At 40.3% G+C, this 27,493-nt stretch overlaps 6 protein-coding genes and 2 non-coding genes across 8 annotated transcripts in view; 4 read left to right on the top strand and 4 right to left on the bottom strand.

The window, feature by feature from the left end:
- Positions 1-4,658, bottom strand: part of si:ch211-59o9.10 (uncharacterized protein LOC561841 homolog) — a 6,935-nt gene extending 2,277 nt beyond the window's left edge. The window contains exons 1-6 of the mRNA XM_037682622.1: positions 4,568-4,658; positions 2,891-3,121; positions 2,235-2,295; positions 1,815-2,151; positions 1,640-1,734; positions 1,486-1,560 (exon numbers count right to left, since the gene is read on the bottom strand). Coding sequence (XP_037538550.1) covers positions 1,486-1,560; positions 1,640-1,734; positions 1,815-2,151; positions 2,235-2,295; positions 2,891-3,024 — 702 coding nt within the window. The 5' untranslated portion in view covers positions 3,025-3,121; positions 4,568-4,658. The remainder of the gene's footprint in view (positions 1-1,485; positions 1,561-1,639; positions 1,735-1,814; positions 2,152-2,234; positions 2,296-2,890; positions 3,122-4,567) is intronic.
- A 798-nt stretch (positions 4,659-5,456) lies between these two features.
- Positions 5,457-11,514, bottom strand: sycp3 (synaptonemal complex protein 3). Its single transcript, XM_037682621.1, has 9 exons — positions 11,431-11,514; positions 11,139-11,284; positions 10,658-10,739; positions 10,455-10,489; positions 9,734-9,851; positions 8,177-8,276; positions 6,132-6,230; positions 5,684-5,788; positions 5,457-5,596 (listed from the first exon to the last, which is right to left on the bottom strand). The coding sequence occupies exons 2-9, from the start codon at positions 11,263-11,265 to the stop codon at positions 5,543-5,545; spliced, it is 720 nt and encodes a 239-aa protein (XP_037538549.1). The 5' UTR covers positions 11,266-11,284; positions 11,431-11,514; the 3' UTR covers positions 5,457-5,542.
- An 806-nt stretch (positions 11,515-12,320) lies between these two features.
- On the bottom strand, positions 12,321-15,489 carry commd9 (COMM domain containing 9). Its single transcript, XM_037682619.1, has 6 exons — positions 15,412-15,489; positions 14,842-14,961; positions 14,064-14,203; positions 13,578-13,612; positions 13,296-13,399; positions 12,321-12,664 (listed from the first exon to the last, which is right to left on the bottom strand). The coding sequence occupies exons 1-6, from the start codon at positions 15,463-15,465 to the stop codon at positions 12,527-12,529; spliced, it is 591 nt and encodes a 196-aa protein (XP_037538547.1). The 5' UTR covers positions 15,466-15,489; the 3' UTR covers positions 12,321-12,526.
- Positions 15,490-16,633: 1,144 nt separating this feature from the next.
- On the top strand, positions 16,634-20,792 carry sh3gl3b (SH3-domain GRB2-like 3b). Its single transcript, XM_037682620.1, has 10 exons — positions 16,634-16,762; positions 17,079-17,147; positions 17,217-17,289; positions 17,682-17,825; positions 17,906-18,039; positions 18,387-18,545; positions 18,621-18,724; positions 19,568-19,692; positions 19,911-19,960; positions 20,564-20,792. The coding sequence occupies exons 1-10, from the start codon at positions 16,718-16,720 to the stop codon at positions 20,777-20,779; spliced, it is 1,119 nt and encodes a 372-aa protein (XP_037538548.1). The 5' UTR covers positions 16,634-16,717; the 3' UTR covers positions 20,780-20,792.
- A 2,500-nt stretch (positions 20,793-23,292) lies between these two features.
- zgc:114188 (40S ribosomal protein S17-like) lies at positions 23,293-26,685 on the top strand. The gene is made up of 5 exons (XM_037683298.1): positions 23,293-23,376; positions 24,219-24,370; positions 24,470-24,575; positions 25,214-25,279; positions 26,566-26,685. Exons 1-5 carry the CDS (start codon positions 23,374-23,376, stop codon positions 26,641-26,643), a joined length of 405 nt encoding a protein of 134 aa, XP_037539226.1. The 5' UTR covers positions 23,293-23,373; the 3' UTR covers positions 26,644-26,685.
- LOC119416548 lies at positions 24,937-25,063 on the top strand. The gene has a single exon (XR_005187098.1). It is a non-coding gene; the product is annotated as a small nucleolar RNA SNORA71 (small nucleolar RNA).
- On the top strand, positions 26,368-26,497 carry LOC119416550. Its single transcript, XR_005187099.1, has one exon. It is a non-coding gene; the product is annotated as a small nucleolar RNA SNORA71 (small nucleolar RNA).
- Positions 26,686-26,895: 210 nt separating the features above from the next.
- Positions 26,896-27,493, bottom strand: part of cart2 (cocaine- and amphetamine-regulated transcript 2) — a 1,664-nt gene continuing 1,066 nt past the window's right edge. Inside the window, exon 3 of the mRNA XM_037682618.1 lies at positions 26,896-27,102. Within this exon, the coding sequence (XP_037538546.1) occupies positions 26,995-27,102 (108 nt within the window). The 3' untranslated portion in view covers positions 26,896-26,994. The remainder of the gene's footprint in view (positions 27,103-27,493) is intronic.

The following is a 27,493-nucleotide window of genomic DNA, read 5'->3' as shown; positions in this document are numbered from 1 at the left end:
TCAAGACCAAGACCAGAGTGTACCGAGACCGAGTCAAGACCAAGACCTCAAGTCTTGGAGCTCAAACTTTTCACAGATTATGTCTTATACTGTCATGACAAAATGAGTTTTAACAAATATGTAAAAAACACATGTAACTTTTATAAAAATATGTATATTTTTAAGTGACATACTGCAACTTTAAGTTTGCTTTTGAATGAATGCGTCAGCTTTTATACATTGTCAAAGCCGCATAAAGAAATCAGACATTCAGTGGTTTTTGCACAATAACGTTCATGTCATGTGACTCACTGACACAAAACTTATGTTAAACTCTACTCGACCTGACAGACGAGGCACCTTCATTTATTTCTCATTTTAAGGCATTTTTTTATTTTACATAATTTATTTGTTTAAAAATCATGGTTTTCGCTCAATAACTAATTAGGAATTCTTAAAAATGAGAAATAAATGATGGTTTCTTGTGTGTCAGGTCTATTAGAGCAGTTTAACGTTAGTTTTGTGTCAGTGGGTCAAATGATGTAAAACATATTAATTTCTGTTTCTGAAGAGTGTTTGGTTCGGTAATTTTGTTGACGGTCCCCAAGTGAATCATTACGTCTCGGAGGAGGAGCAGACTGAGCTCAGATGACCGACATCAGACTGCCTGCTTCGGATCGAACGAGAGGAACACACCGCTGAAGACACGGAGCTCGAATGTCCAACATCCAACGTACAACTAACTTCACCGCGGTGGAGAGTCGAGGCTCCAGCACGAACAGTTCAGAAACAATTTGAAATGAGAAATAAAAGATATTTATTAACTGATGAAGTCGTGTTTTAGACTGATTACTGCTAAAGAATCTATTCTGACCCAAAGTGCAGCCATGACTGGTTCTGAATGAGGCTTTACAGCAGACAGCCCCTCTCTTCCAGGTACTGCGTACTGGCGCAGAACTTTTTAGTGGTACACAGTACCGGACCGGACCGGCTTACTTTCACCCCTGGTTGTGACGTTACGTTCTGTTGTCCGTATTGTTCTGTTGGTACAGAACCGTGTGAGTGAAAGGGGGTGGGCGTGACATCGGTAACAAAAACATGAAGTTAGCAACGAGTCACGTTGTCGTTTGGATTCGAACCAGTACGTTTTACATCCAATAAAAACAAAGATGTTGACAAATAGACTGGAAAATATTCTGGCAGTTTACTGATATTTCCACAGTTGTGGTCTTGACCGGTCTTGAAATAAAATCCCGAGTCCTCAATGTTCGAGACCAAATGCGGTCGAGTCCGAGACGAGACCAAGACCATCAAAAAAGTGGTCTCGAGACCGGTCTCAAGACCAAGACCGTTCGAGTACTAGAACACTAGTATTTCTTTATTGAAATATTTATACTTGAAAGTTTAAAAGGTTTTTCTTAGAAAATACACATGTTCATGAATACCGGTATGTATTTCATGTAAAATAAAAACCTTTGTTATTTATATTTCAGCTGCTCGTCTCACCGTGTGCTGGCTCCGATGATGATGATGAGGATGATGAAGATGTCTGCTGAGTGACTCCTCCCGGTCAAACTGAGCCTGCAGACACAAACAGAAACAGGAAGTTGATTCCACCTGCCCAGGTGAGGCGTCTGAAGCTGCAGGATGAAGCTCCGACCTGCAGGCTTCGAGCCAGAGCTTCGTCTTCCTCCATCTGCAGCGAGCAAACTGCCGCCTCTTCGTCGTCGCTGATTATGATCTGCTCCACCACCGCTGCGGCACAAACAACCAATCAGAAACCAGCTATGTGCAGCCGGGTCAGAACAGAGTCTGAACAGGAAGTGATTCCTGACCTGGCGAGAAGTCCTCCTGTTCTCCGTTCAGCCATCTTCTCTCCTCGTCGGTCAGGAAGGTCAGAGAGTCGGGGCTGGACGCCGCGGCGGGCGAGGCTGCCGTACGGGTCTGCTTCGACCGGAGGACCGACTCCGGAGTGAGGTAGGAGGTTGATGACGAGGAAGATGAGGATGAGGAGGGGGCTTCCAGCCAGCTCCCCAACGGAAAAGTTTTCAGAGAGGAGGCGGGAACGAAGCCGGGGTTCTGCTCCACCAGCCGCCTGTGTTTGGACTTCTGTGAAAAGCTTCGTCCACTGCTGGTGGGTCGGTGCGGTTCTGTAGGGTCCCTCAGCGCCACCTGAGGGTCCAGAAACACACAATGAGTCCGGAACCGAGCGCCGACCAGCTGAGAGGGAGTCAGAAACAACAACTGTGACTCACGGAGCTGCGACGCTCCTGAGGGGTGCGGCAGCACCGTCTCCTCCGCTTCCCGAGCTGTGGGCTGAAAAACAAACAAACAAACAAACAAACATTTTGTCAAGACACAAAAAGTCCAAATGCTTCAGACAACAAACAACTGATCCCAACCAGACTGACTGAATACAAAAAATATGAACAAATAAAAACAATTTTTATACAATTTAGGGAATTTAATGAAAATTTTAAGTTTACTTAAAAACAAACCACTTTCTATAAAATATATTTATACACATTTTTTTGGTTATTTTGTAAACAAATTTTAAAATATCCAGTGGTAATTTTATATTGATTTAAGAAACTATTTACAGTAATTATTTATTCATTTTTATTTCTAGAACAATAAATAAGATCTTCTAAAACATCTTAGATCAAAGGTTTGGATGGATTTTTAGATTTCTGTTTTATTTCTGATGGATTTGACAGCTGGTACCAGATGATTCTGACCGACCCGGATGAGTCCAGAATAAAAACAACGTCAGTTATGAATTGGATTTTGATGTTAAGTGTCACATGATCCACTAATAAATTGTCTATTTTGACTCGATTGACCTTTATTGGACGTGCGGGACTGAGACGCCTCTACCTGCCCACAGGTGTGTGTCTGAGACTTCAACTACCTGGGGGTTTCTGGGACGAGCCTAGTCAGGTCCTGGTAGAGGTAGTCTTCAGGTTCAAGCAGGATTCCCTGGTTCAGACCGGTGGGACTGCTCGGTGCTGACGAACAGGGACTGGCAGTGGTTCTGTCAGCCATGTCCTCCTCCAACACCAACACTCGGTCCTGAAAACGGATCAATACGTTCTGATCCAGACCCCAAGCAACATGACGATGATGATGAAGAGCAGCTTGCCTGAACAAAGACAAACCAGTTAGCTAACTGAATATGTCACAGTTTGACCCAAAATACAACCGGAACCAGTCTTTTAGTTATTTATTATTTTATTCAGTAACCTTTATTTAACCAGGCAAATCCCATTGAGATCACAGATCTCTTTTACAAGGGAGGCCTGGGCCTGAAGGCAGCCCGACATGCATGTGTTTGATCTGTAGGAGGAAACTGGAGTACCCGGAGAAAACACACGCGAGCACGAGAAAAACATGCAAACTCCACACAGAAAGACCCCAGGTCCAACCGGGGATTGAACCAGTGTTGCCAGATTGGGTGGTTTACCGCCACTTGGGCAGTTTTCATTCTGATTTTGTGGGTAACAATTGCTTTTGGGCGGGTGGGAATAATTTGAGCGGATTTGGAGTCAGATCGACAGTTTTTGAGTTAACCTACATTTCAAACAATCATTCATCATTATTGGTTCAAAGCTCCCCTGACCTTTCTCCATCATTGATTAGCTCTTGTCATCTGCCAGGGCGTTCACAACAAAGAACTGGTGAGGAGGTTTTAGTGGACACCTCGTTGAGTGGGCAGTGTCGGAGCGGCCGCCATATTGGATGTGGCAGAACTGCCTGTCAACTAACAAAGGAAATGCACTGAACTTTATAAAGCACCGTTCTACAAAGTGTTTTATGTTAATGCCTGTCCTTCTCACGCACTAATATATGTGGAAAACAAACAGGCACCAAGGACAACATTTGTAACTTTTAAAGTGATTACCAAAAATGTTTACTCCTAAAATATTGAGGTTAAAGCACTAAACCAACATATGTATTCTTTTGAGTGTTTACAACTACTAATGTGTGTAATGCTATTACTGTGGTGATGATAAATATAGAAATGTTCATATTGAACATTTACTCTGTGTCTAACTATATCCTGAAATGTAACAGAACTGATTTTGAGTAATCACATTGATGGACAAATAAACACCAATATCTTTACAGGGGGTGGGGGGTATTGGGTGTGATGAAACAGTAAATATGACTATATATTTATGGGGCGAGTTTTTGTGTGATGGGGCGGTTTTTTTAACAGATTTTTGGGCTGGAAAAGGACTATATCTGGCAACACTGGATTGGACTCAGGACCTTCTTGCTGTGACAACAGTGCTAACCACTGAGCCGCCGCGCTGCCAATTCACACAACAAAGGTTCATTTCGAACAGAAAAGCTACTGAAACGAGCGGAACCGGTGTCGTGCCTCTGGTGGGGAAACAGATGATTTCGGGTACATCTAATTTGGCACACCGGTTTCACTCAGGACTCAAGAACAGCTCAGTTAGCAAACATGCTGACATGAAGTTAGCTGCTAAAACATAAACACGACAAAGAAAAACACTGTACGTTGAATAACATTTATTATTTTCATCAAGAATGAAAATATGTCCGTACAATAAAACTTTACCTTAAATTTTCAGTCTCTTTCAGTGTCTTAATGGACAGAACCGCTCGACTCCGCTTTCAAAATGTTTCGATATGGGATAAGACACTTCCGGTATCTCACAGGAAGAACACGCCCCTTTCACAATAAGATGCAAATCCGGTGACGATTAGAAAAGTACCGAACATTTTGATTTTACACTAAATTACTTTTAGTTTTCATCTGACAAATATATATATTTTTTTCCTCCAACAGATATTGCAATCGTACAAAAAAAAACTTGATCTGATTTATTTATATTTGTGCAGATTATCATTTTACACAAATCATAGGAAATTAAAATAATTTATAATGTAAAAATTATAACAATCTGAAATCTTTCTATGAAATAAAAGTTGGATCTTCACTGATGAAGATTGATTTATTTGCTCAAATGAGTCATAACAGCTACTTTATTACCAGCTGATCAGACTAGAATTGTAAATATACTACATAAAACTTAGGCAATTAAAAAAAATTGTATTGTTTCAAGGTTGTTTAAGGAGTTCTTCACCTAAAAATCAATACAGCGGTTTTAGTTTTCAGGAAGCTCCCAACCTCTTTACTTTACGTTTTAGTTTTTTCTCATCTAAAAACATTTTTTTAATACTGACATCTTTTTATAATATCCAACAAATTGTTACAGGAGTTAAAAAAAACAACAACAGTTTTTAACTTTTCAGGTACTTAAACTAGTAAAAATCTAAAAACTTACATTATGGCAAAAACTGCTACAGCTGGTCACCAATTAAAGAACAAAAGAACAAAGCACGTGTACAAACGTGGTTGTGGAAAACAGCACAAACTGCATTAAACCCACAAAATTCACAACAGGATCAATAAGTTTTTATTAAAATATTAAAATAAAAACAGGAGAAGATGGACAAGACTTTTTAAAATGTTTCTGGGACAAAGAACACCAGCAGGAACATCTGGAACAGTTGCCACGGCGACATCAGGTTAGAAAAGCATGGACTGGAGCGACTTACGAACTGTGGCCATCTCCTGCTGTTGCTATGGAAACAGACATCAACAACATTACCTGTGGTCCTGAGCTGAAAGCGCCACACGTTTGTGTTGAACCACTCAGACTGGACTCACCGTGTCCATCAGGATCTTCTTCTGCAGGGCAGCCATCTCCTTCCTCAGCTCCTGCTGCGCCCCCTGCAGGAACATCTCGTGGTTCTTCTCCATGTCCTCCATGTTCTGGAGAAACACCACAAAATTAATCACTTGTTTCACTTTCAAACCTTTAGCCGGCAGCTTCAAATGAAATACAAACAGTTTCCATTCAAAACGCAGAACAGTTTGTTCTGTTTCCACCTGTCTGGATAAACTCACACATTTAATAAAGAAATGCAGGTTCTGTCACACACACAACTAAACTTTCCTTTTTCTGTCATTTGATTTGAAACTTTTGAGCTTTTGTTGTAATTTGACAGGTTTTTGTTTACTGAAACTGTCTCACTGCAATTACTATAAAGAATATTCCTCATTTTAAAAGAGGAACACATAAAAAAGGAGAGCGGCGTCCGTTTTTCTGCCCCACCTTTACAAACTGCTCGTACATCTCTCTGACGGCTTTCAGCTTCTGGTTTTGGACCACTCTGGCCTGCTGCAGGACCTTCAGCTGCTGCCGGAACAAATTCTGCCAACAGGAAGTGAAAAAACTGTCACTGAGAAGGTTTGTGTGTCTGAAAACATCCACAAAGCAACAGTTTGTTGCATCTCCTCCTGATGCATGCTCAATAATCCAGGATCTACCTGGATTATTGAGCAAAACAGCCACTGGCCAAAAGGATGGGCCAGCACAGAAGAGCAGCATCATCAGGCCAGGACTCTGCGGTCTACACTCATCTGCAGGCCAGCTGTCACTCCTTCAGTGATGAAGATGTTCACTTCCTTGATAGAGAACGTTGGTTTGAGAAGAGTGGAGGAAGCCATCTTTGTAAAGAGAACCCATCCGTCGTTAAACAGGGCGGAGGCCTCCGTGATCAACTGTCCACATCTTACAATGCTGTTGTTTGGTAGCATCACCTAGCCCAGGCACTAATGATCAACTGGGCTGATTGTTCTCCTTTACCGTGTGAACAGCTAGTTCTGGATGTCACCAGCAAACTGGTTGATCCACTTCTGGCGCTTTGCCATAATCTCAACTCTCATCGGTTCCACACAACTCGGCACTAGTCAATTTTGACTCGAGCAGACAGCAAACGCTGACTGGCCAGCAGAGCTACATTACGTCACTGGATGACCCAACCTGCAAAACTGTAAACTACATATGAACCTCCACCTTCTTAACGTATTGACGGATGGTGCCACAGGAAATTAATGCATTTATAGAGAAATTGGAGATGATGGCCGCATGGCTACGCATGGATGATTAAAGACCACATCGGGCGGAGTGGCTTGAACACAACTGACCAATTACAATCCAGCCCACTTTGCAGTGCTGATCCTGCCCAGAGCAGGGAAACAGGTCAACCTTCATCTTAGTGAAATCACCTCCACCTGAGAAGAACTGAAGAAAGGAGAGTCAAGTGGAGCTGCACACACCTTTGGCAAAGCGACATGAGTTTGTTTGCAGCTCAGCAGACTAAAGAAGTCTTTTGGATAAAAGATGAAACGTTTCTACAAAAAAAGAACCCGTCCAGAGGACCTGACTCAACCTGGTTAGTTTGTTGGATCCATTCCTCAGTGGGTCACTGGGTCGTGACTGTTGGAGACAAACTGACCAGAGGGAGTCTCTAAAAGTCTGTAAGGCTAGTCTAGTTGCTTAAATTTTAACGTCTGGAAAATTTGTGACAAATGTTCTCTCGGAATAGTCGCAGAGTGGCAGCACGGTGACGCAGTCGGTAGAGCTGCTGCCTCTCAGAGAAATTTGCCAAATCGAATCCCAGCTGGGGACGTTTGTGTGGAGTTTGCATGTTCTCTCCGTGCCTTCGTAGTTTTCCTCCAGACTTCCTCCCACAGATCAATATCATAATATCATGCATATTAAGCTGATTGGTAACTTCAAACTGTCCCTAGGTGAGAGTGTGAATGTTCGTTTGTCTCCGTGTCCCTGTGATGGACTGGAGACCCAGGGTCTCCCCTGCCTCTCACACAGTGACTGATGGACGAGTCCCATCGACTCCTAGAACCATCAATGGAAGAAGTGGGTAAAGACGAGGGATGGGTGGTCCCAGGTGCGTCCAACCTGTCACAGTTTAGTTCCTGTAATTCTATGGTTGCAGAGTGACTCCTGCAGGCTGCAACCATGAATGTCCAAGTCTTAAAAAAAAACGCTGATGATAAATAATTATTAAAAACTCGTCCAAGTTTGCGTCTCTTCTTTCTAAAGTGTACTTCAGCAGATTAAATCATAATTGTAGGCATGGCTGCCTACATGTGTAAAAACTGGGTCAATGTGGACAACAAAACGTGAACAGTCTCTAGAATAGTTTTACAGGCTGTGATTTTTAAAAGTTGGACACAGTACTACCCTGGTTTCCAAACACTAGTCTTATGTGCGCCAAATTAAATAGGAGAAATGAGCCGAGCAGTTCTGTGCAGCAGAAACATTCAAACCAAACAACGGAGGAATAAACTGACGTTGAGCTTCTCCTCCTGCTCCTCGGCTCTCTGGGCTTCAGTCTCCCACTGCTGCAGGGCAGAGGACACCTGCTGAGAGTACTGCTGAGTCATCTTCTTCCTGCACAAATGAACAAAACACATTTCTGTTACACTTCACAAGTCTTACTCTGGTAAAACAAAATTATCTCTAGGTGTGAGTGAGGGAGTGAATGGTTGCTTGTCTTGTTTGTTTCTACTGTATGTGGCCCTGTGATGGATTAGAGACCTGTCCAGAGTGTACCCCGCCCCTCGCACAGTGATTGCTGGACATGGGCACCAGCAACCCCCGTGACCCAAAATGGAATAAACGGGTAAAGATAATGGATGGATGGATGGATGGAAGTCTTACTCTGTCAATCAACAACTGTTTACAAAATCTGACGTTTCTGAAGCTTTTCTTTCAGATTCAATCCATGTTCCTGAACATTTTCACAGGAGTGTTTTGAATATTTCATCCAGACAGAAAGTCTCCACAGAGGATGACCCACGGGATGCAGAACAGACAGGCTGACTGTTGGAGACTCACAAATGTGAGAAAATACACAAACTTTCAGTTGCAATCTCAATAAATGAGATTTAGCAGCCACTTTTGAAAATGACCTGTTTTGTGCAAGGCTTGGAAAACTGCAGTCTAGGTCTTGTGTATTATTTTGTTGCCTCTGCCAAGATTGACCTGCTTTGTACCCACGTGGGCCACCCCCAAGGTTCAGATTTAATCTGCTGGAGTAGAAATGAAGATGGACAGATCTGGACCAGTTCTTACTAAGTAATATTTGTCATCAATGTGTTTTTTTAGACCTGGACATTGGGTTGTATGTAGCCTCTGTTGTTTTCTGTCAGATGAGGCCTCCTGTCAGAAAAAAATAAAAACCATGGAATATACAGAAACACACTTGAGATGGGCTGGAGATACCCGCAGCAACTCTGTGACAAGAGGAAGTTTGAACTTTTAAGATGATGAAAATTAAAGTGTCCAGGCTGTAAACCTTCGTGACTCGCATGAAGGAACTGAGAACTACGCAAACACTTTAAGATTTTTAGAGAATTCCTGACCAGTCAGTAGTTTTCCAACAGTCAGATCTCAGTGAGACACTGACTTTAACAAAGACTCACTTGGATCTTTTGGCACTTTGTGTCACAGAGACACAATTTGTTTCTTTATCTGAATTGAGGAAAAATAGCAAGTATACTCAGTTTGATGAATGCCAACAGATGTATGATATCATCTTGTCTAAAACACAAATAAGACAGAAATATCTAAATGTTTTTCAAGAATTCCAAAGATTTATTACTGAAAATAATGATTTTCTCCTAATTAATTATTTTTATTACAAGCAACTTGCAAGAATGCTTGTCTGAAGAGTTTTGACGTTAAAACAAGGTCGAAACAACTATTTACTTCAAACTGTAGACTTTTCTAACTTTTGTATTATATTTTCAGTTATGTCTCCATGTTAGTCAATAAACTTGCTTATCATCACAGTAAAACATGAGCGTGGCTCATAAATAGTTTTCCTGAAGTTTGAGGAGAAGCACCTTTGTCCCTGATAGTTGTTCCACAGTTGCTCCAGTTTCTGCTGACTTCCCTTCATATAGTTTTTTGTCAGAGACTCCAGGCGCTTCTTCTTGGCCTGCATCACCTTGTTGATATCAGCTGCAACAGCACGACAAACAAACAAACAAACAATAAGAAGCACAGAGAAGCAGAGCTGCATAAAGAGAGTTGGTTTGAAACTGTGTTCAGGGTTCCTATGACCCAAAGTGGACATCATGATGTTTATATTTTATATACAGCTAATGAGAAAAACCCTTTGCTACTTTGAACATTTATTTAGAAAATATGAATTTAATCTTTTAGAAACAGGGTAAATAATCTGGAAACAATAACGCCTTTCCAAAGTACTGTTTTCTTCTTTTTTCCAGACCTGGAAAATATTATAACCAACTTTTATATTTTAAGGCGACACGTTGAATTTAGTCCTGACAGGAGACAAAGTTCTGCCACCAAAAATAAATTTATTCCATCCTTTACCAAATCATGGAAACATCAACAAGTCTTAGGGCAAATTGATCAGAAATTTATTATAAAGTAATAATAAACCTAATTTATAACAAGATATAATAAATAAGTCACCTGTCTTATTTAAACATACACAATGTATTTTAACAATGAGAGCACTGTCGAAAAACATTAATTTATTTTAGATATTTGACAAAAGTAAAAAAAAAAAACGTATTGAGTAAAATAAAAACTTACCCCCAAATTTTTCCAACATGGAGTGAACCTCGTTTCTGATTGAGTGAAATCAGAAAAGTTGGTTTCAATTAAGCCCAAATTATGATTGCGTTCCTACTTTTATTTTATTTTGATTGTTTTACTCAAAGCTTTGTGCACAACCTTTCAAAAGGTGAAACATGTAATTGTGAAGTTTTCTCATGAATGAATAAAAGAGAGCAAACCCGACTGCACAGGTGACCCCCTCCTCCTCGAACTCGGCTGCAGGTCTCTTCTTTGCCAGCTTGTCCACAATTGGAGTTTCATCTTCAGACAATAACATTTAAAGTTCATGTTGAAAATACAAACAAAAGCAGACACATATAATGCTGATGTTTGAAAAATAAATAGATTAATTTAAAGCAGAATAGATATTTTCTTCACTATTGACTTTGAGCTAATTAAACGAGTGCGATTTCATATCACAAATAATAATAATTAAAATAGCAACATTAATAGATAAAATTAGATTAACTTTTGTTTGGCTCAATCATTGTTAAAAAATGTTTTTTTTTTTATCTAAGATGCAATCAAAAATGTATTAAAATTTTAATTAAAATTGGGGAACATTTTAAAAAGAAAACAAAAAAGGAAAAATAAAGTGAAAATGTTATTTCTTCGTTCAGTAACCATCTTTAGCCTGCAGTTAGCTAAAAGCTAACATACCTTCTCTGACCTCATCCTCTGACCCACTCAGCTCTTTCTTCTCATCTTCTTGAGTAAATTCAAAAACCTTTTTATCCGTTTTCTCCTCCAGGTGTTTTCTCTTCATCTGTTTTCTACCTGTCGCCATTTTCCACACCTGTTTTTATCTGTTAAAAAAAAAAAAAAGAAGAGAAAACAGAGTTGATGCTAACATTAGCCTCTGACGCAAAATCATAATATGCATCAAAATATTTTAAAACCAAAGCTGAAATATCGAAACAACTCAAAACTATAAAATCGAAAGTTAACAAACTTGTTTCTGGGCTTCTCGTTTAAATTAAAAGACTGAGGAGAAAAAGGAAAAAAAAAAGAAGTTAAACTCAAATGACGCCGACTTCCCGCCACAGCAGGTGCTGAGCCAGATTCTGTCTCCCTGCTAACAGGCGAGGCGTGGAAGTTCACATCACAGGTGTTGTATGCAAGTAGGTATCCCGTTGTATGCTGACCCGACTGAACAACGGCGCGCCTGATGGAGAAGTCACAAAGCGGTCAAACCGACTGTATTATACAGATTATTGAAATTCATAGTTATCTCGGAACTGTGAGACAAATTTGTACAACTGTAGAAAAAATAATTTAACTTTTTTTTTTTTTTAAAACACGTATGTCACTCTAATCCAGATCCAGACGAAAACAATCAATACGTCTAGACTTTTATTAGAGAACATAATTCTCTTAAAACATGATTGTTGAAGCAATCATGGCAGCATCTTTCATTCAATCTGCATCAAAAATCGCTAAATTATTATTTCTTCACATCCAAACTTCAGTCATAAAAAAAGATTCAAATATATAGTAGTATAGTTAGAATAATGTGTATGGTTGGAGTAGACAGAATATGGTTAAATTAAAATATTAGAACATAGTATAGTTAAATAACTTTTAGGTCAGATAAACAATGCATTACTAATTAAATAATTACACGACTTTAATAATTTAAGTATCTGAAGAGGGACGCTGAAGTAAGTTTGTCACCTTAAAATACTAACGTATACAAATAAAATAAAATGGAAATAATTAAAACAGACCAATGTGATTTTGTTCAGAGATTAGGAACATCATTTTTATTTAATAAAAATTAAAACAAAATACGTTTACAAATACATGGAAATCAGGTGCAACGACAAGACTGGACGTTGTCTACAAACAAAATGTCAAAATAATTACAATATATGTTTTTAATAGGTTACCAGAAACTTTTTCATGATGCACTGCAGCCAAATGAAAAAAAAATTACAGTAAAAATACAAAAACAGCTGCAGGTTATGGTTCTTTTCACTGTTTTTAATGTTTTTTTGTTGTCAAAGATCAGAACAATCTGTTTGTTGAAGTCTGCAGACAGACCCGTCTCACTTCCCAGCCACCACAGACAGTTGGTCTCTGATCCGTCCCAGTCCGTCCAGCATCGTGTCCAGAGACTCTCTGCTCAGCTCCACCGTCACTGTAGAAACAGTGTCCTCTCCTGCTGGTGGACACGGATCCTCCAGCTGAAAACATGTCACGTGTAAGAGACTCCAGTCAACATAATAATCATATGTTCATTGTTTTTCATGTCTCATAACAAACAATAATCTAAAAGTAACCAGGAATTCTCTAAGAACTCAGTGAGGTTAGTTACTTCCAGACTGAAACATTTTCACAATCAAATCTGAAAGACAGCAAATATAAAATGAGTTTTTGTATTAAATATGATTAGCTCAAAGCTTAAAATCTGGGGATTGTCAGTCAAAAATAAATAAATTCTGCTGTCATCTTGAGCCTCACATTTATGCGTTGATGAGAAAATTAAATGTTGGCGTAACTCCTGCAGGTGTGAGCTGCTGAGTAACAGCAGCTTCACTCGGTCTCTCCTCTCACGTCCAAACAACACAAGGTTTCTACACCCAACTACGTAAATCAGAAGTGTCCCTAACTCATGTTCCATAAAATTCCTCTTTTCTCCACATGATTTCTGATGGTGCAGAGTGGAAGAATCCAACGTGCAGGACATGTTTGGAAAAATTTCAGAGGAGGAGTCTCCTCTTTGCTCAGTTCTACGTTGACTATGATGCGCAAAAGAACTGGATTCATTGAAGTCATGTTTCGTAAGAAAATCCACTCGAGGCTCCTGGTTCTCACCTTCAGTTGAACCAAGCAGGTCGGCACCGCCATACGACTGAGTGAGTCTGAGCCGGACACCAGGTCAACTCTCCAGTCCAGGTCCTTCAGCTGAGGGAGGGAGACTGCACACGCAAACAAAAACAGGCAAACGTGAGTCCTCTGGTCCATAACCACAGGATCAGAACCTGAAACCTACAGTTGTCCCCCATGATGCCCACTCTTTCATACACGAGGCCCCAGATGTTCACAGTGGGTCTCACAGAAGAAGACAAAGAAAAAAATAGAAAAAGATCGACTCACTTTGATTACTGAGAGCCTCTGTCCTCCATGTTGGACTGAAAAACAGCAAAAGACACAGGACAATGTTACCACAGCCTGTAGTTACGTCACACCGCATCAACCAATCATTTTAATACTTGATGAGGTGAAAAAAATGACAAAAAGTTAAAAAAAGAAAAGAAAAGGTAATGAGCTGAATAATTGAGCAGATTTTAAACTATTCAGATTTTGAACATTTAAAAATATATATATATATATATATATATATATATATATATATATGATCTTTGACATCAAACATCTGAGTCCCAACAAGTTTATAAAGGTAAGTACAACAGAACTGATCCTCCATCGACCATTTTAGTTCTTTTAGTTCTGAAAGGACCTGCAGATTGTTTGGGTTTTTATAAAAACAAATTATCTTCCAGAGTTCAGATCAAATTTAAGACAAACAGTTTAAAACTGACAGGTTTTCATGTCTTTGGACCAGTTTCTGTAAGCACTGACCCGTTCTTCAGCAGGATCTTGGTGATTAGGTTCTTCAGACTGGAGTGGAAGGACTCTGGGAAGACGGCCAGGATCTGCTCAGGGGACGTCAGGTTCTGGTACAGGACGTGATGTGACAGAACGTGAAGGGACTGGATCAGCTGAGGGACAGAAACACAGAACAGGGTCAGGTTCTGGTCTATATTCGATTTAAGTATTCTATTAACCCGTGCATTTAATCGTGTTGTACAACCCTCCTCCTGTAGTGATTGCAGCTTCTTAAAAGCACAAAGTAAGAAATATAATCTTGTGACTCAGAAGCTGTCAGATACCACAGACCGGTCATGTGGGGTCCCACAGAGTTCTGTTGTGGGTCCAGTCTGGTCCTTTTTATAAACCCTCACAGTCGTGGATGTCTTTGGACTGGCTTTACTGTATTTTATTGTGAAGAACTTTAGGAATTTTATTTTTGAAAGGTGCTACTGTATGAAAACAAACTTTCATTTATTTTACTTCACTTAGTAATACATTGAATTATTAAATTAAAACATATCTATAAACAAAACATTTGTAGTTTGGACAGGTAAGGGACAGTTTTGGACAGGTATGGGAGAGGTGTGGAATAGTAGGTTTGTGCAAGTACAGGACAGGTTTGAATTGGTATAAGACATGTTTGGACAGATGTAAGAAAGGTTATGGCAGGTGTGGGACCGCTCTGGACAGGTGTGGGACATGTTTAAACAGGTGTGGGACATGTTTTGATAGGTATAGGACAGATTTGAATAGGTGTGAGAGTTACCCGAGTTGCCTCAGCTGCAGAGATGCTGAATGTAGCTGCGGTGTTTTCAATCAGACGATGATTCGAACCGTCTTTGTGACTCTGAACACAAACGTCTCTCACTGCATCTTTAGACGGAGCCTACAGACACAAAAAACAAGCCAAAGTCAACAAACAAACAAACAACAACAAGATGTCATCACAGCTGTCTGTCAGCCAGTAAGCATCCTGAAAATGTTAGTCAAAAACTTTCCCTGAAGAATCTCATAAAATATTAAATTAAAACAAGAGTTTTCTCCTCAGACTCAGATTAAATTCTCAAATGAAAATGCGAATGATATTAAAATGTATAAAAACAAAAAATTTAGTAAAAATACACTGATTATGTTTTACAGATGTCATTGTTATCAGCTCCAGACACACTAAAATCCAGTTTCACAAAAATGAGCTTAAACAAACCGATCGAAAAAGGCTGATTCAAACAAATAAGTTTTATTTACATTTTATTGTTTTTACTTTATCGATAAGTTTCTAATAAAACATTAAATATAATTTTTAAATCTGCGGGCTTTAAAAAAAACGATGTATAACCTTTAGAAGAAGCTGCAGGTTGGAGAAATCTTCTTCGGAAACACCAGCAGCCATGTTGGCACGTGACGGGTCAAGTCACGTGACGTTTGACGCTAAGCCTGACGGGAGCTGTAGTACAAACTTCATGTTTACAAGTTGAAAAGAAGAGGAAATAACAGATTTGAAGCAACAACAAAAAAATCGATTAATTTTCAAACTAAATCATATACAGAACAAATAAACGGTGAACTATACCCGTGTTTTTGCTTGCTTTTATGTTTATTAATTAAATAAAAATAGAATATTAATTTAGACAAATAAATAAATCAGACAAAAATAACAAATGAAAACACGTTATAATTAGTCACAAAATAATAATTAAATATAACCAGGTGAACAGATAAACACCACATTTCTTAAAGCAAAAAAAAAAACAAGATGAGAAGAAAAACTTTAAGAAAAAATAAATATCTAATAAAAATTCTGGTTTAAGAATGATTTAATCTAAAGCAGACTCGGTTCTTCTAAAACACTGAAGTATTCTGAATGAAAGACGAAACGTTTCAACTCAAAGAAACTGTCCAGATCCTGACTTAACTTTGTTGGATTTTTCTACCTGGATTATTGAGCATGAATCAGGATCTACAGTTGTAAAGGTTTATTTTAACAACATGAGTTTGTGTTTTGAACTTGGTAACTTACTTTTATATTTATTTAACATATATTAGAATATGAAACTTCCTTTCTAAATATTTTTAAATAACTTTTTAATTGAATTAAATTCCACAAACATGCGTTTAAAATAATTTGACCAGTAAAAACACTAAAAGTTATTTTTCAGCTTTGAAGTTTGTTTTTGGAGTTCAAAATAATTAAAACAATGTTACACTTAGGAAAATGTTTTGTTTAAAACTGAGGCGTGAATATCAAGATTATGACACTTAATGAATCAATCAACCTTTATTTATACAGGTAAATCCCATTGAGCCTCGAGGACTCATTTACAAGAGAAATGAAAAAATTACATTTTGATTTAAACGGCTAAATAAAGATTGACACTAATAAAAAAAAACATTTTTAAAGCAAGTTTAATTCATTCCGCTGGTTTAATGAGTTAAAAACATCAAAATGAAACCTGAATAGGAACAGATTGCGCTAAAGGTCGGAACTCTTTAACTGAAGGATGATTTCATCAATAAAGCTGACATTTTATTAAACGCAGCTGTTTCCGGTTATTGTTTCCGGTCATACTTCCGGTCTGACACCCTGCAGGCTACTTGGACGGAGTATCTAACCGGGCCGTGGGCCGTCAGAACCGGTTCTGAAGATGTCTGTCTCCGGGATGAAAAAGCAGCTCCACAAAGCCAGCCAGGTGAGCCAACAGAACCGGGCCGAACCGGCAGGTGCTCTGTCTGAGGACGAGTTCAAGGGACATGACTAATATCTGGGTCACAGTCCGGTCTTCTGAGAATCTACTGCGACATAAGGAGGGACTGCTCCGAACCGAACGATGTGATCAGCGTTTAAAGATTATATTTATATTTTATAAACCGGATGTTTCAGAACCTCCTGCTCCTGATTTCCTCTTTTTATTTAGTAAATTAATAAAAATAAGTGTTCTGTTCAGTAACAGAACCAGTGTTCTGTTCAGGTGTTCTGTTCAGTAACAGAACCGGTGTGTTCTGCAGCTGCTGAGCGAGAGGCTCATGGGAGCTGAAGGAACCCGGCTGGATGAAGACTTCCTGAACATGGAGAAGGTAAAGGTTCTGACAGAACCCATGAGGTTCTTCACAGCACCGGAATTGAAACCTGCCTCTTCCTTTCAGAGGGTGGCGGTGATCAAAGCCCTGCTGGCCGAGCTGCTGTCCAGAACCACAGATCTCCTCCAGCCCAACCCAGGTACTGCTGTGACCAGAACCGCTTCCAGACCCACGGTCCAACAGAGACCTGAACCGATCCATAAAGTTCTAGAAGAACAGATCCTGCACGTATCGGATCAGGCGTTTACACAGAAACGCGACACAAAAGGGGACTGGTTCTGGACTGGTCCGCCTGCAGTCCTGACCTGTCCCCAACAGAGATGAGGACAAAGAGACAAAATGTCTCGTCTTTCATGAAGCGAGTCGATGGAAAACCTAAAGTCACAGCTTGCTTGTTTGTTTGTTTGTTTGTTTGTGTTTAATAACAAAATGTACAGCCTGAAGAACAGAAGTGAAGAACCACAGGATCAGCGGGCCTCTTGTCCCGTCTCGTGTTCTGAGTGTTGGCTGATCGTCTTGGTGTCTCTGCAGCCCACAGAGCTAAACTGAGCGTGCTCAGCACCGTGTCCAGGATCCGGGGACAGGCGAGGACGGCGGCGTACCCGCAGACAGAGAGCATTCTGGGAGACTGCATGTCGTCGTACGGCCAGGAGCTCGGAGCAGCGTCGGAGTTCGGTAAAGAAGTCCGACTGAGGAGGACGACTGGCACCGAGGAGGACCTGTTGTTGATATCGTTTCTCTCAACTTCCTCTCAGGTAACGCTCTGACCGCTGTGGGCGGAGCTCTGCAGCAGGTCGGCGAGGCTCGGCACGGTCTGGACGTCTCCGTCAAACGGACCTTCATTGACCCGCTTCAGGAGCTGCAACACTCTGAGCTGAAGGAGATCAAGGTGAGGCTCCTCCTCGCTCCGCTCTGAACTCCCTGACTCCGCTTTGACTGAGCTGCTCCTCCTCCTCCTTTCTTCTTCTTCTCCTCCTCCTTCTAATTTCCTTTTCTTCTCCTCCATCTAGTTTTTCTTCTCTTTTCTTCATCTCCTCCTCCTCCATTTTTCTTCTCCTTCTTTTCCTCCTCTTCCTCCTCTTTTCTTCTTCTAGTTTTCCTTTTCCTCCTCCTTTCTTTTAGTTTTTCCCTCCACCTGTCTTCTTCCTCTACTCCTCCTCCTCCTTCATGTTTCACGCTGAGTTTAGGTCAGTATCATGCCCGGTTCCGTCTGGTTCTGTCCGGTTCTGTCCTCAGTTCCAGCTGAAGAAGGTTCATGGCCGTCGGTTGGACTTTGACTACAAGCGGAGACGAAGAGGGAAGGTGGCAGCGGAGGACGTGAGGCAGACATGGGACAAGTTGGTCTCGTCCAAGGAGCTGGCTGAGAGGAGCATGTTCGTCCTGCTGCAGAACGACGTGAGTTTGGACCTTAATCCAGCACAGACGACATGATGATCCAGCTGCAGAACCGCTCTGCTGCCCTCCCTGCAGGTGGACCGGGTCGCTCAGCTGGCGGCTCTGGTGGCGGCGCTGCTCGACTTTCACCGTGAGGCTCAGCACATCCTGCTGGGTCTCCATGGCAACCTGCAGGCCAGGTGAGTTTGAGAACCAGAAAGTCGTTATTTTCAGGTGTTTTCTGCTGATGTTTTAGATCGTCCTCTTCTTCTTCCACCTCCTCTTCCTCCTCCTCCTCCTCCCAGGAGGGTCATTGGGATTTCATTACCCATAATTCATTGCTGTGACCCGTAGAAAAGACACAATGGTGTTTTCGTTGATGTAAGAAATACTTTAAAACAAAACGTCGTAAACAAACATTTAGTTTCGTTTGTTATCAAATTAAAATAAAATTGAAAATGATAATCTGACAGTTTAGAAATATTTTAATTCTTTTCAAGATTTTTAATTCAGGTTTTAAAAACGGTAATAAAAACATGTATTTACTTTATCTGCCTCAGATCATTAAGAATAATGATAAAATTAACACAAATAAATAAATAAACAAACAAATTAAAAAGTATCGCTTTAGAAATCTGAACAATTGGAAAAAAAAAAAAAGTTCAAATAAAAACAGACAAGTAAATGATAAAATACAAAAAGTGCAACCCTAGAAAAAAATACACAGAAATTATTGTTTTTTTAAACAGAAAATTAACACAACATAAAAATTAAAATACTACTTAAAAAATGCCATAGATAAAAGTGAAATAAAAACAAAACAAACTAAAAATAAAATAAAAATTACCATAGATAAAGATCATCAGAAAAAAACAATATAAACATTTGAATAAAATGGCTGAATCCAAATTATTTAAAATTTTCTCTGATCCAAACCGTAAACATTTATGGGTCAGTTTGTTTAACTTTTAAAATCTTTACTTTAACTTTTAACGTTCCTTGTTTATTTGTTGTTTACCTGTTGTTTATTTGTTCCACGGCAGGTTGACTGCTGCCAGTAACAAACCGGAGAGGCGGTTCCGATCCAAACGGATCAGGCTTCGCGGCGTCCTGGACAGCACTGTGGGGTTCTACCAGCAGCCATCAGGCGCAGCTTCACTTCCTGCAGGTCTCCTTCTAACACCAATCAGCCAAAACGTTATGACCACCGTGTTACCATAGTTACCTGTCAGGAGGTGGAGTCTATCGCGCAGGAAGTAAACTTTCTGTCTTTAAAACCTTAGGAGTTCATGAAGACACGGGTCCGAACTGTTCAGATGAAGGCAGGTGGTCCTTATGTTTTGTCTGATTTGTTTGTGTCATCCTGGTTTTGTTTTTTTACAGCAGGGGAACAGATCTCGGTGGTACCGTCAGAACCCAGCAGCCCCGACAGACCTGTCCCCGGTGAGAATACACACACATGGGCTAATTTTGTCAGGGCTTTTATTTTGACACTTTTAGATAAAGACTAACTTCCTGTTAACGGGTTCCAAAGTTTCTGCCTGATTCAACTCAAACGTCAGACAAATGTTCTGAACACGAGTCCAACACGGCTCAGATCTGGAGGTTAGAGTTAGATTCAAACCAGAAAAGCAATGTTGCAGATTAAAATTCAGTCTGTCTAAAAAGTTAAACCTGGAAAAGCTTCTGAAACTCCTGGAGATGAACTCCAGGAATCGGACCTTACGTTTCCACCTCGATGGTTCCAACAATCTGAAACGATCCAAATCAGAGACAAACGTTGTTTTTGTTTAGAAGCTCGCTGATTGGTCCAAGTCCCACAACACGTCCTCAAGACAAAGACAATCCTTCCAGGGTTTTTGCTACAAAATAAAAGAATAAAATTTGTGTTTTTCACTTAAATACACAGAGATGAAGGCGAGCAGGAGCAGCTGCTCCTTTAAGGTTATCTACAGGAAGCTTGAGATGAAAGATTTAACGTCGTTAATACAACGTCAGATTTCATTTTGTCTTTGCCCCGCCCCCCAGTCGACAGGAAGCCGTTCCTGGACGGGCTGGTCCTGGACAAGCCCTGCTGCCGTGCCGTGTACTCCTTCCAACCGAACCACGCCAGCGAGCTGCGGTTCAGCGAGGGCGACATCATCATCCTCACCGGCCGGGTCGACTGCAACTGGTACGAGGGCTCGCTGGGCGGCCGGTCGGGCCTCCTTCCTGTCAACTACGTGGACGTGCTGGTGCCGCTCCCGTTGCCATGACGGCGTCTCATTAAACTCACGATATGCAAGTTTCACTTGTTTTTAATTAGTTTTTATTTAAAATCATCTTAAAATGTAAATGTGCATAATTCAGACTTGAATTAAACTTTCTTTATGAAACAGATTGATGTGCACTTCATCACCTCGGTGCAGTGAATGTAAACAATGTGGATTATTTGCTCGTTGCAGTTTAAAATAATTTGGTGCTTTAAATCAAAAAAGGCCCCGCAGTCCTTGAAGGAATGCATGTTGCCCGCCGCCCTTCATGACAGAGTTTCAGGCTGATCTCCCGTGTTTCATCCCGGGGATGACGCTCAGCTACTACCACTCCAGATTTTTATCTCAATCTCTGTAAAGCTAACTGAGTTACAGCTATTTCATGTATCACTAATGTTGATTAGCTGTGGCGGCCATCTTAAATTGGGTTGACTCCAAAGTTAATAAATTTTAAAAATTTGTCTTTATAATTATTTCCTTAAAAATTCATTAAAATTCATCCAGTGGTTCACAAGGTATTTTGCTAACAGACACGGGGCTTTGAGCAGCAGCTGGTGATCTTTAAACATTTAGACATTGATAAAGTTCACAACAGATCAGATTTTGTTCTATATTATTTTTATTTTATTGAACCTTTTTTAATTGATTTTTTTTTTTATTCTGTTTTTTGATTTAACTGAAAATCATTTTCGTCAACTTTAGTTGTTTTTAAATGTGCTCTAAAGATAAATGTTTGCCTTAAAGTGTACAGGAGGACTGAGTCGGGTTAAATTTGACAAACATGGCGTTTGTTGATGAAAGTGAAATCCTTCATGTCGGTTTCTGAGGCTGATAAGTCGAAGTGGTCCTTTCAAGACGTCGAGGCTCCGGAGACGTTTTCTCAGATCCACACGTCCTCCGTGTTCTTATAAAATGTTGGAATGTCCCTTTAATAGATAAAAACATGAATGTAGAGAAGCTGAAACAAAAATCTGATTTCTGTGAAAATTGTTTTTATTTTTAATCTGAAAGTTTGAGATCAGAAGTTTAATCGATTATTCAGGGAAAAGTCTGTTTTTACCTTCTTTTTTTTTTTAATCACAGATTATTTTATTTTTTGTAGAAAATGTGATTCTGTTTGAAATAAACGTGAAATGATTTTTAGATGATTTCTGTGTTGTATTTTGTAGCTGCTCTGTCTGTGATCCGCCTGAGAATAGAAATATTTTCTGAACGCTAAACGTATCCGATAATAAATGTCATCCATCGTTCAATAAATCACAGATTGACACAAATCTTCAGAAGTTTTCACACTCAGATTATAAAGACTTCATGCAGAAAAAGTTAAATTGAATAGTTCATAGTTTAATTTGTTAGATGCAATTCTCTTAAAACAGATTGCTTTTAAAGATAGACTTCAGTGTCCAAGTGACCATTTCTGCTAGAAACTGAATTAAAGTGTCCACATTCGAGTCCATCCTGCTGTGATTTATGGAAATATGTATTTGTAGTAGAGAGAAGCTCAAAGAAAACAGAGGAGCTGAAAGTAAATGAACTGACTGATGAAAGATGTGAAAGGTCACAGATGTTTATTAATTTCAAATGTATATGAATGTGTGTGAGTTGTTTGGACAGTGTTGCAGAAGCTTGGAGCTTTCACCTGATAAACTGAAGGTAGGCAGCGCCTCTGGTAACATTATTAAAAAAAAAACACTTTTTATTCTCTTTGTGAGCAGACTTGGAGACGAAGCAACATATAAACATCTTGCCTGCTTGTGTTTCAACTCTGTTCCATCTTACAAGATTAATCCTGGGGTTATGGAAGATATCTACTACTTCCTGTGTGGCTTATTTATTTAATCAGTGAAAAAAATAATATTAAGTTATCCTAACACTGACACAAATGTTTATTTTACAATCCCAACATATTTCACAATTCAATCCAACTAAACAATTCATGAAATAGCTGTGCACACTTAATCAAAGAGGACAGTTCCATATCATTCTACCTGTAAATCTGTACCAAAGACGTTCATGGAAAATATAATAAATATTTTATAATTTTTTAATATTTTATTGGCACATAAAAGCATGTTATTTGTATATCTGGCTGTCAGCTGCTGTCAGGAAAATAATCTACCTTATCATAATTCAATCTCATTGTCACAACCTGTGTAGCTTATGTTTATGTGCAATATATATCATGTGCATTTAAGCTTATATTACTACCTTGAAATACTTATTCATAGAAATACATCCTGCTTGCACTGTTAAAATTCTACCATGTTGTTTACTATCTCTTAGGACCTTTTAAATATTATAATTACTTTGTCACTTTTTGGTACTCTATTTTGTACCCTTATTGCATGCTTTAGTATTTTGCTTGTTCTTTGTTTTTAGCGAGTCAAATCGGTTCTTCTCCTCCTGAGCACTTCATTGTACTGTTAACATGGTGTTAAAATTGCACATAACTTGAACAACTAGAGCTAGATGTCCTTTTAATTGTTGTAGTTGCGGCCTGTGGCCACCAGGGGGCGCTGCAGTTGTTTCTACTTCCGCCAGCGCGTTTAAACTTCCACCGGAAGCGTCCTCGGCCTCTTCTTCCAGGCCGATCCAACATGGTGGGTGAAATTCTCATCACATTCTGTTTTATCTGATTTAATCCTCCCGTTTTGACGCTTGAAGCTCCACGAAACGTTCGTTCCCTCACTCAGGAAGGTTCCGTTCATTTCGCTCTTCTTGTATTGCCGTTCGGTGGCGCGAACCGACCGGATTATTTGCAATTTATTGGAAGCGCCACTCGCCTGGAGGAGCCGCGGTTTCTGATCCTCCGTTCAGGCAGAGGAGATGGCAGAGTACCACGGAGCTCACTTCTGCTCCAACACCGGTTTTAAGTGTTTAAATGACCGCTGAGCAGAACCTCCAGGAGCTCCGGGTTTCACCGGGAGGCTGCGGGCTCTGTAACCGAACAGCGGCGGGGAGTTACCGGACAGAGCGTTTCCGAGCTGCAGGTGTAAAATACACCTTTAATAAACGTTTTGTAGGTTTATTTAAAGTATTGTACGTTTTCGTCAATGATACTAACCGTTGGATCAGATCTGCAAAGCTATTTTAAGGTCCAAATAAAATAAAAAAATAAAAAGTACCAAAATTCAATATGTTAATTCTAATACTTTGAACAAGAATCAAGTATTTTATAATAACATGACGTTTCAGTGACGACCTCTTTTGAGTAAAAACTAAAATTTGCAGAATTATTGTGACTTTTGAGTCAAAACATCTTTTCCTAATTTATGGATCGAACTTCATTTCTACTAAAGCAGCTTAGTTTGAACATCTGCAGCTGTCTTGTTGTTTGAAGCACGTTTTATTCTGTGACGTTAAGATGGAATTGGCTTTGCGGTCTTTGATTTCCTGAGCAACGTTCAGGCTGATCTTTAGAAGGTTTTAAATTTGTCTGCAGGGACGAGTCCGGACCAAAACGGTCAAGAAGGCCGCCAGGGTCATCATTGAGAAATACTACACCCGGCTGGGAAACGACTTCCACACCAACAAGCGGGTGTGTGAGGAGATCGCCATCATCCCGAGCAAGAAGCTTCGCAACAAGATCGCTGGGTGAGTCATCACGGCGTGACCGAGGTGTGTGTGGTTCAGTTGACCACGGAGAGGTCGATCTGAGCAGGCAGCGTTGAACCCGGGTCTTTGGTCCTGCAGGTATGTGACGCATCTGATGAAGAGGATCCAGAGGGGTCCAGTCAGAGGAATCTCCATCAAGCTGCAGGAGGAGGAGAGGGAGAGGAGGGACAACTACGTTCCTGAGGTCAGTGAACGATGATGGTGGTCTGTGCTGCTGGGATTATAAACTCCTTTCAGACCCAGTGATGAGTTATTTTGGTGTTTAATTTATCATGTATACTTTGAATATTCGATTGGTTTTAATAACAGCCGGCTTGTTTTTAGACTTTTAATACTGTAAAACATAAAGTTGTCTTTTATTTATTAAGAAACGAGACAAAAGCTGTCCTTTTTTATTTTGTTGCTCATTTTGTTCTTGTCCAGTCGTGTTTCAAAGGATGGAATAACTTTAAATCTGAAGGATTACAACCAGAAGCTCATCCATTCATCAGAGCTCTTATCTTCGAGTTTAAATGTCTCTGCTGGCTCCACTTCCTGTCTGCTCCTCCTGTATCGAAAGTGATCATGGCGTGTTGGTCGTCAGGTCATTGAAAAGCAGGAACATCAACCTGAGAGCTTTTTCCCGTGTTTAGTGGACTTCCTGTTCCTTCTGAACCCTGGTGCTCTCAGACAGAACCTTCAGACAGTTAAAGTTAGATTTTGAGGTTTCGTTTGGTTAAATCTGGACGTGTTTAGATCCAGAGCAGCAGCTGGGTTCCCGTCTCTGCCGACGGGTCACAGGTGAGCTCAAACTGATGTTCTGGTTCCTGTTTACCTGTGCAGGTGTCCGCTCTGGACCAGGAACTGATAGAAGTCGATCCCGACACGAAGGAGATGCTGAAGCTGCTGGTGAGTTTCCACGTCTCTAATTGACCTACTTTCATTTGAATCTGTAATTAATGAAACATTTAGGACGAAAAACCCGTTTAACTTAATAACGGATGTTTAATGAAGATAAATCTGAAAACTTTTATCACACGATAAATCCCGTGACGCAGAAGTTCAGTTCTGGTTCTGGGCCGGTCTGAAGGCTCGTTAGAGGCGGAACTAAAGTTTGTGACCGCAGCTGAAGACGTTCGTTAACGGTTGTCATGGTTACAGCCATGACCAGAGCTGCGATTGGCTGCGGCGGGTCAGAACCGCCAAGATCCAATTGAAGGTTCAAGGGGAACAGATAATTTCTCTGTAACGAACGGAAAGAAAGAGGGGAAAAAAAACATTTAGGTTTTACCTTTAAAACAAACGGATGATCTCCAGCGGGCAGCGTCGCGTGTTCAGCTCGTTCTTTAACTCCAGCAGGTTAATGAACCGAACACGACTCGGATCAGAACCACAGTGTTTAAAAAGCGAAGAAAGCTTCTTAACGACGGCTAATCTCAGCGGCCGCTGGTTGTTTTTATTTTTCGAGGGAGGTGTTCAGTGTCACCAACAGCTGATGGTTTAGAAGAGATGTTGTAATCGCCTCTTTCATTTAAACATTTTTATCTTACTCATATCCAGTAGTCACCGCTCATCTTTGGTTTTAATGTGTGACACTTGTAACTGTAGCTGGAACTGGGTTGACCCTTGACCTCTTCTGAAATTATATCTGAACACTAAAGAGTTGACAAATTCAAACTTGTCTGTTTTAACTCAAAAGAACCAGCTGCTCAGAAGCAACTTCAGTGATTAAATCCTTGTGTTCCTCTTCCGTTCTAACTGAAACTTTTGGATTAGAAATAAAAAGTTAAATTGAGGAGTCTTTAAAAGTATTTTATAATAAAGTCTGAAGAAGTCATCAGAAGAAATAACCCAGAGCGACTTCTGGTGTAAAAACGTGTTTTAATTTTTTCTTAACACGTTATGGTAAACTGAGGAAAGTAAAACCACTTGGTTCAGTTTTTATTTGAAGGAATAAAGGTTGGATCTACTGTGAGGTTTATACCTGTGCCCCCCCCCCCTGTATCGAAAGGTGGTCCGGCGTCCTCGTCGCCGTGGTCATTTATTAAACTACAGGAAGAGAAACCTGAGAGCTTTCCCGTGTTTGAAGGACTGTCAGTTCCTCTCAGACCCTGACGCTGTCAGACACTGTCCCCGACAAACGTCCTCATCTGCACCCGTCTCACACCGCTCTGTTTGTGTCTCTTGTCCCGCAGGACTTCGGCAGTCTGTCCAACCTGCAGGTGACCCAGCCCACTGTTGGCATGAACTTCAAGCAGCCCCGAGGAGTTTAACCGTCTGTAATTATCTTTAATAAAAACCGTTTGGGACTAAAAGCCTCGGCTGTGCAGGACTGGTTCAGTGTTTGATTTTATGTTAAAGGTCAACGGTTAATTCAGCTAAATTTTAATCTGTTCAAGCCTTTGATATTTCTTATTGTTAAACGAGTTTGTTTCTAATTTATTCTCCAATATAATACATTTCATTTTCAAAGACCCAAACTTTGCTTTTATTGCACAGTAAAACTGCAGAACTGATCTTTGAAGAAAAGGCATGTTTATTTCAGGACCACGGATCATTTCTACAAACTACAGAGAATCTAAGTGTTTTTCAAATTTACAGTTTCAAACTGACGCTGCATTGGCTCATAGGCACTTCAGCAGGAAGAAGTTGCAGAAAGCTCCTCGAGGACAGTCGCACATCTTCCCAATGCGAGATCCTTTCCTGATGGCGCAGTGCTCCCCGAGATCGCACTGAAAACACATAGAGCACACGTCAACACGCTAAAAACACGTCGACACGCTACAAAGGACATGTAGGACACGGATGAGGTGTCAAGAGTTCCCAGTCCACAGGTTAGGAGGACAAAAAACATGACGCCTGGACCATCCAGGAAGACTTTTGGGCCCGGCAGAACCATTCAAAGTGTTTGTTTACATGCAGGAACAGCTAAATTGTTTACATGCAGGAACAGCTAAAGTGTTTGTTTACATGCAGGAACAGCTAAATTGTTTGCTTACATGAAGGAACAGCTAAAATGTTTTCATGGAGGAACAGCTAAGATGTTACATGCAGGAACTAAAATGTGTACATGCATGAACAGCTAAGATGTTTGCTTACATGCAGGAACGGCTAATGTGTTTG

Source organism: Nematolebias whitei, chromosome 10, assembly GCF_014905685.2.
Source record: "Nematolebias whitei isolate Nwh7 chromosome 10, NemWhi1, whole genome shotgun sequence".
Taxonomy (NCBI): domain Eukaryota; kingdom Metazoa; phylum Chordata; class Actinopteri; order Cyprinodontiformes; family Rivulidae; genus Nematolebias; species Nematolebias whitei.
The sequence above is the reverse complement of the archived record's forward strand: the minus strand, read 5'-3'. Positions and strand labels throughout refer to the sequence as shown.